Source organism: Lethenteron reissneri, chromosome 16 (genome assembly GCF_015708825.2).
Source record: "Lethenteron reissneri isolate LAM-NWPU_2019-01 chromosome 16, ASM1570882v1, whole genome shotgun sequence".
In the NCBI taxonomy this organism is placed as follows: Eukaryota; Metazoa; Chordata; class Hyperoartia; order Petromyzontiformes; family Petromyzontidae; genus Lethenteron; species Lethenteron reissneri.
In genome coordinates this window covers 2,392,853-2,406,117 of record NC_083794.1, presented here as the reverse complement: position 1 = coordinate 2,406,117, position 13,265 = coordinate 2,392,853, and the positions used below count along the sequence as shown (strand labels likewise).

The window sequence follows — 13,265 nt, the reverse complement described above, 5'->3', positions numbered from 1 at the left end:
AATGCCAGAATACAAGTTTTAGCTTAATGGTCGTGCAGGAATCTATTGATGGCACAAATCTCTTTAATCGTACAGTAGTATCTGTCAAAAGAGAAAATTATCTGTCATGCTGATGAATGGTAAAAAATGCATTATAAATACGCTTTAGGATGGTGATTTGACTAGTTATCAACAGACTGGCTTACGTTTCAGCCAGTTTTCTTTTTACAATGGACGATGCGATTATCACTATGATCGTTGTTTTTTTGTCACCACTATCATTATCACCAAAGGATTAACTACATTTTAGGCTTGTAACATAAATTGATATTTAAGACTCGGTGATATAATTCGGAGAGTAAAGCATTCTGCTATGCAAGGTGCAATCCAAAAGTTATATTTTAAATATATGGCATTTAACTCGTAATTTAAGTATCTAACTGCCGTATTGATGTGCGGACTTCTCGGCAAATTGGCTGCCATCTAATAACTCAGATGTGAGTTGTTTCAGCCCAACAAATTTCAGTTTGTGGCTGCTCCACACAGCAGCAATGCGGCCTTCATCAGGGGGTGATGGTTGGTTTCTGGCACTGCACACATCGCCTGCCATCCAGTCTTGCTGCGACGTCATTCAAAACGATGGCACCATGTGACAGTTAATTGTGGTATCGCTTTCCCAACAATCATTACTTGGCTGAAGATATCTTCGTGTACAGAGGACTGCAGAGCCCGTCCAATTGTTGGTGCTGGCTCACCGCTTCACTGCTGCCTTGCGGCTTGTCTGTGCTTCCTCAGCAATCGTTCGTATTACTGTGAAGCAAATTTCCCAACTACTCAGTGTCTTGACCTTTCACCCTTTGCTTCCCGCGTGCCTCTCTCCCAGTCTGCTCGCAGTTTTCGCGTGGCGTTTTTGCCATTTTTGGCTTCTACGACAAGAAGTCGGTGAACACGCTGACGTCTTTCTGTGGCGCCCTGCACGTGTCCTTCATCACGCCCAGCTTCCCGGCCGAGGGAAACACGTCCTTCATCCTGCAGCTGCGGCCGTCGATCACCATCGCCCTGCTCGACCTCATCGCGCACTACAAGTGGCGTCAGTTTGTCTACCTGTACGACACCGACCGAGGTGGGCCCGCGGCGCCACCGCGCTGCTCGTGCGTTCGACGGTGTGCGCGTGTGTGGAGATTGTGGCGGTGTGCGCATGTGGCGGGTGTGCGTGTAGGGAGCGTGTGGGGAGCGTGGTGGTGCACTTGTGTGGGGAGCGTGGTGGTGTGTGGGTAGCGTGTGGGGAGCGTGGCGGTGTGCATGCGTCTGGATCGTGGCGGTGGCTGTAATGGAGCGTTTAGTGCATATTGCAATTGATACGTTTAACTATTTATATTTGACCAGGTCAGGCCCACTCAGCTATGTAGCTCTTTTTCACAAGCAATCTGGCCACAAATCGTAGCTCAAGGAAGTGGTTTATTACGTTGAAATTTATAGCAGCTAAATACTCTAAACGTATGACGTTGATTCTAGGTGTGGAAGAAAAAAACGGAGGACCCTGAGAAAAATCCACATGACCACGGGTAGAGAAAACATGCAAACTCCAAATATACACGCATCGTCAGGGTGGGGTTCTAACCCACGACCTATTGCATACAGAGCGAGGGAAATAACATCAACAGAAGAGGCTTGATTGAAGCTTACTCTACAACTGTTAGTTCTCATCGTCACTCACGGTCAATCCACTCTGGACGAAGCCCTCCCAAATTCCATTGACATCTCTCGCACCGTACAACATTGATAACCTCAACAAAACACAGATCATGCCTTCAGTGATTAGTGATCTTCATTTCTGGCATCTTGGGGTTTAAATGTCTCTTGGGCGTCTGATTAAAAAAAACCGTGGTCATTTCATTAACAGCAACAACAAAATAACACTTGTAATTTTGAAAAAAATTAGCTGGGGATTGTTGCTTCCTCAAAAATTAAGTAGTGAGCCACCACTCGGCACGGGAGACATGAGTCCCAGGTGTGTGTGTGGTCCCCCTGAGCCGTCAACTGTGGAGCCAAACTGCTGTGGTGGCCTGTAGCCAAGGGAGGCATTACGCCTGCACCCCCCACCCAGCAACTAAACCAGTGGCTCCTCCCCACCGAGAAGCAAAACTCGTAACACGGAGAGATTGCTCTCAGTGTGTCACATCTCTGCTTAAATTAGTATCCAGCTGCTTGTCCGTGTGGCTGGGTGGCATGCCAGCCGCAAAGGAGTGTGGGTAATGGGCCAGAGCGCTCATCCCATTCCAATGATGTACGTGTGTGTACATCATCAGTTTATCTTCCAATTCCGTTTCGATGGCATGCTTGTATGCACGTGTATGAATGTCATCGGAATGAAATCAGAACTAAAAAGGTCACGCCTGAGGGCGTATGGCACAGTTTTGCGGCAGGTATCGTAGAGTGTGGTCATGCCACTACAGTGAAACGGACCCACCCTGCAACTTGCAGACATCTCGGAACAGGAAATAATTAACAACAACAATAACAAGAAGAAAACCCCATGCAGTCTGTTTCACGTGATCGTGTCACAATGGTGTGATCCATGGGAAAATATTTTTTTCAGCAACTAAGTCAGAAGTCAAGAGTTGTTTCCCTTTCTTTGAGGGAACCAAACAGTGCTGAGCAATATGAAAGGGATTCCAGCATTCCAGGGATATATTTTTGGGATCCTTTTTCGACAAATTATACAATGGATAGCTGATTGAGTCAAAGCTGCTGTCTAGGAGTGGATCCTTGCTCTGGAGCTACATTATGTATACCTGTGACTTTGTGATTGCACCACATTTAAATGGAAAACGAGTGTGTACTATGGCCATGAGAGCTGTTTATAAAGACGTTGTACCGTGCATCAGCCCCACCAAACAATCTGTCAGGTCAGCTGACACCATGAGGCTCTAGGCCCTCGAATTTCTTCATTTACAATAGGAAGATCATGAAGATTATGATGCAACACATAATTACGTGGCTTCCTTCCTCACAGAATATCTAAGAATGGTAGTTTGCCATTTTTCTCCACTTCCATGGTGAATCTGATGGATGGGTGTCTGGAATTGATGTGGTCCAAGAAGTGGTTCAATGCTGGGAGACCGTGTGGCCAAATGACGAAAGTGTCATCCACATACCTCTTCCACAGGGAAGGACGCAGGGTGGATGTCTGGATGGCGTCTGATTCAAACTTTTCCATGAACATGTCTGTTTGAGAGAAGACCTGACGGATCCTTGGAACAATCTGTCTACAGGAAAGCCACCCGCACAGATTCCTACTTGAAACCTGATTCCCACCACCACCCATCTCAAAATAATGATCTCATCAAAACGCTATACCACAGAGCTCATGGCATTTCTGACCAACACCACCTGGCCAGTGAATTAAGACATGTACATCGGGCCCTCAGGATGAACGGATACCCTGACCGCACCATCCGCCAAGCTGTTTCTCCTACCATACAGAAACAGCTACTTGAAACTCCGATCAAAACTATCACGTAGCCATACATAGCAGGCAATAAGATCTCCAAAATTCTAAAGAAACATAAGATCCAAGTCCGATTCAGTACAGTACATAAAATCCGTGATCTAATTCCATCTGTGAAGGATGTCATCCCTGACTTGCAATACCCTGGAGTCTATAAACTGAGTTGCAGCTGTGGTGATTGTTACATTGGGGAAACAAAACGTCATGTCTCTGATCATGTCCACGAGCACAAGTCAGATCTGAAACACGGCAAAATTGAGTCTTCCGCCGTTGCCGATCATTGCTACAACGTTGTGGGCTCTCATGATATTGTTTTTTCTGAGACCAAGGAGCTCTGCAAACCCTCTGGCTACCATCAAAGGTTTGTACACGAAGCCATCCAGATTTACAAACACAGACATAACTTCAACCGTGATGATGGGTACAAACTGAGTAATCATTGGAAAGATGTTATTAACCATGCAAAAATAGTTAACTACACATATTTGTACCATCTTATTTGACAGGTACTTTTCTACTTTACCGAGTGTTGACATCTCCAGCGTTTAACAGTACTGCTTTTTTGTATTTGGATTCTCAACCAACACCGGTTTAGGTCGAGGTACACCGATTGTTCTATTGCACATTGACGACGTTCGCCAATTTCTCTTGTAGCCCCACCCACCACCCCCACGTTCCATTCCCTGGTTACCACATTCAGATGAGCCCTTCCCCCCTTCACTTGTATTTAAGGGCTGGTCTCTGGGAATTTTGCCTCACTTGATGCATTAATTTTAGCTGTGACGGTCCCACCTGATGACAAAGACTTGTGTTGCCTCTGAAACGTCGTGATTTATTATTTTATTTTATTTATATTATTACTTTTAGTAATTTTATTTTTTACCTACGTGACTTTACCGAAAAAAACCTAAGAGTATGATCCTTGCAGTCACAAAAGCTTCAAATCTAGTTTTTGGGTTAGATTGCGTTATTTATAAATGTGTCGTAACCCTCCACCACCCGACACGGCCAATCAGTAAAAAAGTGTCACGTTGACAAAAGACAAATAGTTCACTACTTTAGCCCACCAGTGTGTTGAAGAGTGAATCCACAACATTTCCACATAGCTTAGTCTTTTTTTTGTAATGTCACTAGATCTTAAACGTCCACCGTGAAGCAGACTGCACATAATATATTGTTAATTCACCCTAATTGCCGATTCTCATTTGGGTTTCGGGGATAGCAGCTGCTTTCTAGAGGAACATTACTATAGAGGAACATTGTTGGAAGCCAGTATCATGGTTCTCAAAAAAATATTAGTCTGATGTAACTGTGGTGATGAAGTTTGTTTTCAGCTGCAAATATTTTCCATGCTTGTCACTCCTTGTCAACGTATCTACATATCCTCTGTGATGGGAGGTCCGAAAGTTCGTAATGCAGAATATGTCAAAGCGAAATAAATGTAATCAAGGAAAATAATGGTGAATGAGATGTATAGATTTTTTATATTCTGTCCATGAATTCAAGATATTAAACGAATTTATTTTTTTGTGAAGAACATGTTGGTACCCCGGGGTACCAAATAATACAAAATGTCTGAGGCAATAAAATATTTTATTTCTGGGACACTATTTTTTCCAGGGGTGTATTTAACTGTGCGACTGGGGTACCAAACAATCCGAAATCAGTGCTGGTGATTGGGAATCCAGGCCATTACCTGCCTTTCTCAGCGCTCTCAATGAGATCGAGGACTTAAAAAAGTATTTTGAATCCAACTTCATCGCGACTAGCTGGGAGAAGCACATCCTGGCATTCATGTCGAGCACGTCAGCATCAGCGGCAGGAGCGGCATCCTCTGTGGCAGGTGTCTCTTCGTTGGTGGCAGACCCGTTATCTTCGGTGGCAGAAGCGGCGACATTCATGACGGGTGCATCATTGGCTTCCAGGACGGCGTTCTCGCGATTGTCCACGTTATCGAGCGTCGAAAGCGGTCATTGGACGGTCGGTGTTGGTGGTTCGCAGCAGACCGTTCCTCGTCGCATTGTTCGTGAATGGTGCAATCGCAATATGATGGCGTTGCAGCATGTGATCGCCAAGCTGGGTCAAGAAGCGATTAACAAGATTCAGAACGATTTGGCGTTGATGAAGACATCCGGTATGGATCGGAATGGAAGCAGTCTGAGGGGATCATTATTAACATGATCCAGTCAGGGCTATCGGAAATTGAGATTCGTTTGATCATTCCTGTCGGCGGTTCCAAAGTCGCGCATCTACGTAAGGTCCTCAAAGATGGAATTTACATTCTTCATACGCAAGGCACATCATGCGCTTGCCAATGCTGATCTCGACGCCATCAAACAGGACTCCGAAACATGGGAGGTTGAAGATGGCTTTCCCTGTGCTCATCGGCGACCCAAACAATACCTCGTCACGCCGAAGATCATGTGGACAGAACTCTATCGGTGATACAATGTCAAGATGGAGGCCCAGGACTGTCGTTTCGTGTCTTTTTCAAGATGGATTCAGTATGTCCATATATACTATCCTGGTCTTAGCTTGACGCATACAGCCGAAGACGTTTGTGACTGCTGGATTAGAATCAATATCCAGCTCGAAGGCAAGGATCTTCTGGATGATGAACGTAAACGCTTACTGCCATCGGCCAGCACAGAATGGTGTCCAAATTCGTCAAGGAGTATGTCAAACAACACACTCCTGATCAGAAAGTCCTTGACACCGTTGTTCCGGAATACTACGACGACAACAACAACGCAGCCAGTGTTGACCCGAGTGGACTGCCTGTCAGTGCAGGAATCAAACGGCCTTCCCACTATCTAGATTCAGATTGAGGATTTTGGCGGTAGCTTCGCCATGCCGCACTATGGTCACATTTGCCCGTCCGCGGATTACTTCAATTCCAACCTGATGGTCCAGAACTTCGCCCATTCTATACGGGCTGGGACGTGATTTTGAAGAAGCACTTCAAGCAGATGCCAACCTGCTACACGTTCAACTACTTTTTTGAGATCAATGAAGGGCTCGTTAACATGAGACACCTCGGCTCGACACCCGACAGTGAGGTCGTCCACGTCCCGCTGATCAAGCAGGAGAATGTCGAACTCGTCCATTGATCGATTATACATGATTTGTTCGGCGACAATGTAGACACGATCGAGCAGGGGACGTTGCAATCAATCCATTTGCCAACGGCTCCTGTCGGCAGCCTGACGATAAAGAAATTGCTCTCGCTCGCAAAGAAGTACTTTTTTATTCCTCCAGAATACCTGCCATATTACCCGGCAATCACGAGCGAGATTAGCTCGCAGATCGACGACCCGATTCAGCAAGCAATCCCCACCCGTTCGAACAAATGCCAGCTTGTTTCGATTGACGCGATGGTGGATCCGGACACCGCTGCGGCACCAAAGGCGAAACCTGGGTGTCTCAAGAAGAAAACTGGCATCGCTCCGGGGCAGAAATTGATCCTGTCTTTCTTTGCCAAACATTAGCATAAAAAAATCTGTTATCGAAAGATTCAACGTTGAATAGTGCATCGTGTATAGCTCGTCGAGATGAGTCGATTGCCGCATCGCCGACCATCAACAGACCAAAAATGACTGCATCACGGACATTGTGCGAAAGCCAGGGTACTATGGTACCCCGCGGTACTGCCATAAGGGTAATATGTGAATGCAGCACATAACAGTGTGAGGGCATTATTAATGCAGCGCCTCAAGCCCATAGTCACCAGATTTTAATTTATCTATTTTTGGTTGACGCTTTTAAACAGGTTTGAAGGAATACTAAAAACGTTTTTGAACTATAACATCCATTCTGCCGGGAGATGGGTTATTCTGTCAATAAGTTCAGTGCACATAAGTTCAGGATCAGCTTTGCACATGTCTGAATCCAATTGGTTTGAAATCAGCCCAAGTTAAAATGCCTACATTTTTAAGGAGTTATATGAAAAATCCCTGTAGTAGTCATGGAAGAATTTGCCCCAATGATTTGCCTGTGCATTTATTTAAAGAATTTGAACAAAAAGACCCTTTATAAAGAATCAGAATTAGAACATGTATTTATACTGGAGGAATCTGATGAGCTATAAAGCTTTTTTTCACAGATGTATAGTCGGGGCAGGTAAGAACGTTAAAACAACAAACAGTAAAAAATATGATCATAGTGCAGAGTACAAGAAAGGTAAACAAATCACCCAGACACATACAAATACAACTAAACCATTTCCATCCTATCAGGCAAAGCCCACTGAGATATTCACTTATTTTTGAGAAGCGACCTGGCCACAAATGATAGCTTAACAAAGCAGCCCATAATTTTGACATTTAGAGCACCAACATAATTTCATTGCGTGAATAAAATGAGGCATCACAAGTAAAGCATTAAATGAAAAATAAATAGATGGCCATGTGGTGCAGGGCTCAGAGCAGTGAGCAAGCACTATTGAGATTCTAACAAAAATGTTTTTACCAGGTAACGTCCAATGAGCTATTAGCTCTTTTTCAGAAGCGGCCTGGCCAAAAAAGCGGCTTATCATATGTGGGAATATATAGCAGCAGCCAAATAATCTAAAGTCGTGTTTCTTAATGTGGTGGGATTAAACCAGAAGACCTGTAGAAACATCCACGTAAACAGGGGGAGAACATGCAAACTCCAAATGTACAGGCGTCAGCGTCGGGGATCAAACCCATGGTCTCCTGAAAACCAGGCTAGGGAGTTAACATCTCGCCACCGCAGTGAGAGGGAACGATTCTGGGTTAGAATGCCACTGCCGCCCCAATCACAAATTAGTCTAATCACTCATGACAAGAACATAACTTTGTTATTCACTTAATTTGGCTAAATTCAGGCTCCAAGATTTTAAAAAATGCTAGTTTTACCGCCAAGTGACAAAATATGTCTCTATAGAAGGGCAAATGAAAAAGTGTCCCCGGCGAGTGTGAGGATGTAAAAGGTCCCTTGCAAGGATTGCAGACGCATTTCTCCATCTCTTTGTGTGGCCCGTTTGATCATACACGGGGTTACACCATACTCAAAGAGTTTCATATGGATACTTCATATCATCATGTGATGGCATTATCACCATTGGACAATTGGAATATAAATGGAATATAAATGAGCAAATTACAAATTCTAGAAAATGTATTCTTCCAAATAAGTGAACCTTTGCAATTGTTGTTTACCTGTACTCATTACTTAAAGCAAGTTAATGTTCCACAGCAATATATGACTAAAATGAAATAAGCAACAACATGTTTGACAACAATTGTCATCTAAAACGCATACCTAAAACAATACAATACATGTGGTATAGCATGGCGATAATAACACAATATATATGGTATTGCATGGCTATACGACAATATATATGGTATTGCATAGCTATAACAATACAATATGGGGACACATTGGTAATATGGACTACTGCCAACAAGTGGTGTGTTGCAATAAACACAGAACCTCACATGTTCATCCAGCTTCATCAGTGAACATTTTTTTTCACCTGTTGTTAAAACTTATCCAGACTAGGACCTTGAGACTTAGTAACCCTTTGTACAGAAGACCTAAGAAGCATAGTTGTTTGGGTATGTCTCTGTTTTGTTAATCAAATATACATATTATGATTTACGACACTGGTAGCACAATAGCCCATGTTAGAAAATATTATTTTTAAAGATTCACACTATAGCAGAAAAAATGAATGGCCGATTACCTGGGTGGATTCCTGCCTGGCTGAGTGCCATGCTCCCAAGTGCACATGCACGGTGTTGACGTCACCGCAAATGAAAAAATGAAGCCAGATAATAAGACAAATCAACTGTCTTCTAACTGGCTTAGAGGCAAGGGCCTATAGTGAGGGAAAAAAGTATTTAATCCCCTGCTGATTTTGTACGTTTGGCCACTGACAAAGAAATGATCAGTCTATCATTTTAATGGTAGGTTATTTGAACAGTGAGAGACAGAATAACAACAACAAAATCCAGAAAAACGCATGTAAAAAATGTTATAAATTGATTTGCATTTTAATGAGGGAAATAAGTATTTGACCCCCTCTCAATCAGAAAGATTTTTGGCTCCTAGGTGTATTTTATACAGGTAACAAGTTGAGATTAGGAGCACACTCTTAAAGGGAGTGCTCCTAATCTCAGCTTGTTACCTATATAAAAGATACCTATTCACAGAAGCAATCAATCAATCAGATTCCAAACTCTCCACCAAGGCCAAGACCAAAGAGTTCTCCAAGGATGGCAGGGACAAGATTGTAGACCTACACAAGGCTGAAATGGGCTACAAGACCATCGCCAAGCAGCTTGGTGAGAAGGTGACAACAATTGGTGCGATTATTCGCAAATGGAAGAAACACAAAAAACTGTCAATCTCCCTCAGCCTGGGGCTCCATGCAAGATCTCACCTCGTGGAGTTGCAATAATCATTAGAACGGTGAGGAATCAGCCCAGAACTACACGGGAGGATATTGTCAATGATCTCAAGGCATCTGGGACCATAGTCACCAAGAAAACAGTTGGTAACACACTACGCCGTGAAGGACTGAAATCCTGCAGCGCCCGCAAGGTCCCCCTGCTCAAGAAAGCACATATACATGCCCGTCTGAAGTTTGCCAATGAACATCTGAATGATTCAGAGGACAACTGGGTGAAAGTGTTGTGGTCAGATGAGACCAAAATGGAGCTCTTTGGCATCAACTCAACTCGCCGTGTTTGGAGGAGGAGGAATGCTGCCTATGACCCCAAGAACACCATCCCCACCGTCAAACATGGAGGTGGAAACATTATGCTTTGGGGGTGTTTTTCTGCTACGGGAACAGGACAACTTCACCGCATCAAAGGGACCATGGACGGGGCCATGTACCGTCAAATCTTGGGTGAGAACCTCCTTCCCTCAGCCAGGGCATTGAAAATGGGTCATGGATGGGTATTCCAGCATGACAATGACACAAAACACACGGCCAAGGCAACAAAGGAGTAGCTCAAGAAGAAGAACATTAAGGTCCTGGAGTGGCCTAGCCAGTCTCCAGACCTTAATCCCATAGAAAATCTGTGGAGGGAGTTGAAGGTTCGAGTTGCCAAACGACAGCCTCGAAACCTTAATGACTTGGAGAAGATCTGCAAAGAGGAGTGGGACAAAATCCCTCCTGAGATGTGTGCAAACCTGGTGGCCAACTACAAGAAACGTCTGACCTCTGTGATTGCCAACAAGGGTTTTGCCACCAAGTACTAAGTCATGTTTTGCAGAGGGGTCAAATACTTATTTCCCTCATTAAAATGCAAATCAATTTATAACATTTTTGACATGCGTTTTTCTGGATTTTGTTGTTGTTATTCTGTCTCTCACTATTCAAATAAACCTACCATTAAAATTATAGACTGATAATTTTTTTGTCAGTGGGCAAACATACAAAATCAGCAGGGGATCAAATACGTTTTTTCCCTCACTGTAGTTGGAAAAAAGCCACAGAGCCATTTTCCTACGAATGTCCTGGCCTCTTTCCCTCTATTCCAGTGATCCTTAACCTTAACTACAGCCTTGCACCCCTTTGGTTCTCAATCGTTATTTTTTCATGTAAATAAATAGGTTTGATGAAATAAAGTTGTTGTACTTATGTGACCGTGCTTAATTTGTGTTTTGATGATTTGCCGTCTAAAATAAATCTGGCCGTGTCTCGCACTCCCAGAAAGGGCATCTCACACCCGCAAGAGGTGCGTGCACACCAGGCAGTGCCGGATTAAGCTAGTGCGGGACCTGTAGCATCTATATATAATTAAAAAAGTAAAAAATTGTCTGTTTGTGGGTTTGTGTGTGGCTTTGTGTGTGTTCGACGCTTGCGAAGGATTTGGCTCTCCAACGGTGGGGTTTACGTTAAATAAAAATAGCCAGGTACCATGCCGTACGCCCTGCCGTGAGCAAGCGCTATTCCTTTTTCACATCCGTCAACTTTAAATTAGTTTATTAGCGATTTAGTGCGATTTTTTTGCGCTGTATCTTTATTTACTTATGACGCGTGCACAACCATACCAACTCACGCGTCTTTTGTGGGGTGGATGGCCCATGCCAAGTCGCACGCCTTCGGTGGGAGTGAGGGGGGCATTTTCTTTCACGTAAAAAATGCTAGAAAAATACACTAAACACTGAGCTTAAATCTTCACTGTGTGATGTCCCTTCCACCCCGATGCATGATGCAGGTGTTACTACTATACAGTCGCTAGATGCTACCACTATAGGTCGTAGCGTAAATATTACTGCAGAGCGGCCGGGGAGATCGTGACTGGGGGGGGGGGGTGGTCAGGAGTAGCAGCCCAACCCCAGCCAAGGTGCCACCTCGGCCGGCTGGACAAACTAGGCGAGGCCGGAGGCTCTGCACGGGACTAGGCCTCATTTGTGCTATAGCAGGCATGTCCAATCATGGCCCGCGGTCAGATTTCATATGGCCCACAGCTTCGGTCTTATCATGTGTTATTTATGGCTCGCTAGTTCTGTCAGAATAAAAAAATCATCAAACTTTAAAGATGTAATTCCTCCTTTCACCACACGGTGGCAGCACCATTTTAATGCTCTCTGGCTCTGCATCCGTGCCGCGAACACTTCTCGAATCATTTCTGCCATGGCGACTGCAAAAAAAAATAGAAAAGTTGACAGTGAGGGCCGCCGCTTTCAGGAGCGGTGGGAATTACAATACTTCTTCACTGAAAATCTAAGCAATTGTGTTTGTGTAACTTGTTTAAGGATTTCAACGTAAAGAGACACTACGAGACTAAACATGCTACAACATACGACAAGCTAACAGGGAGTGACTGCGCTGTAAAAGTGAAGCAACTCCAAGCTGCTCTGGCATCGCAACAGCGATTCTTCACGTGGGCCTGTGAGTCAAAAGAAAACATCACCAAAGCCAGCTACGAAGTGGCCATGTTAACAGCTAAACATGGCAAACCTTTTACTGAATGTGCGTTTATCAAAGACTGTGTCATGAAAATGCTGGAGAACATTTGCCCCGAGAAGAAGCAAGAATTTATTAATGTTTGCCCGGCACGCAACACTGTGGCACGGAGAGTTGAGGACATATCGTCAGATATTCAGAGACAACTGGGGGACAGGGGAGTGGCTTTTGACTATTTCTCATTAGCCTGCGATGAAAGCACCGACGCATCTGACACTGCACAACTACTTATTTTTTAAAGAGGAGTTGATGACAACATTAACGTGACAGAGGAGCTGCTTGACCTCAAAAGCCTTAAAGGGCAAACCAGAGGAACAGATTCATTCGTTTTTGTTTGTGAAGCTGTTGATGATATGAAACTACCATGGAGTAAAGTTTCAGGGATCATTACCGATGGTGCGCCTGCCATGGCTGGTGAGCGAAGTGGATTGTCCACACTGATCTGCAATAAAGTCAACGAAGAAGCAGGTAACACTATTCAACTTCACTGTATCATTCACCAGCAGGCTGTCTGCGCTAAACAACTCAAATTGACGATGTTATGAAACCAGTGGCAAAGGCAATCAATTCTATTCGCTCTAAAGCTCTATCCTATCGACAGTTTCAGCAGTTCTTGCGTGACATCCAGGCTGAATACGGTGACGTAATATATCACAACAATGTGAGGTGGCTAAGTCGGGGGTCCGCACTCCAGCGATTTTTCTCTCTCAAAGAGGAAATTGGACATTTTTTAGGGTGAGAAGGGACAACCAATGGAAGAACTGTCCGATCCTGTATGGCTGTCAAATCTGGCTTTTTTGGTTGACATAACGAAGCATTTGAATG

At 44.2% G+C, this 13,265-nt stretch overlaps 1 protein-coding gene across 3 annotated transcripts in view; it reads left to right on the top strand.

Moving 5' to 3' along the window:
* The window catches only part of LOC133342862 (glutamate receptor 2-like), a 219,752-nt gene that overhangs the window by 104,571 nt on the left and 101,916 nt on the right, over nucleotides 1-13,265 (top strand). For all 3 annotated transcript variants that reach the window (XM_061552205.1, XM_061552204.1, XM_061552203.1), the window contains one exon: nucleotides 863-1,102. In XM_061552205.1, the coding sequence (XP_061408189.1) occupies nucleotides 863-1,102 (240 nt within the window). The remainder of the gene's footprint in view (nucleotides 1-862; nucleotides 1,103-13,265) is intronic.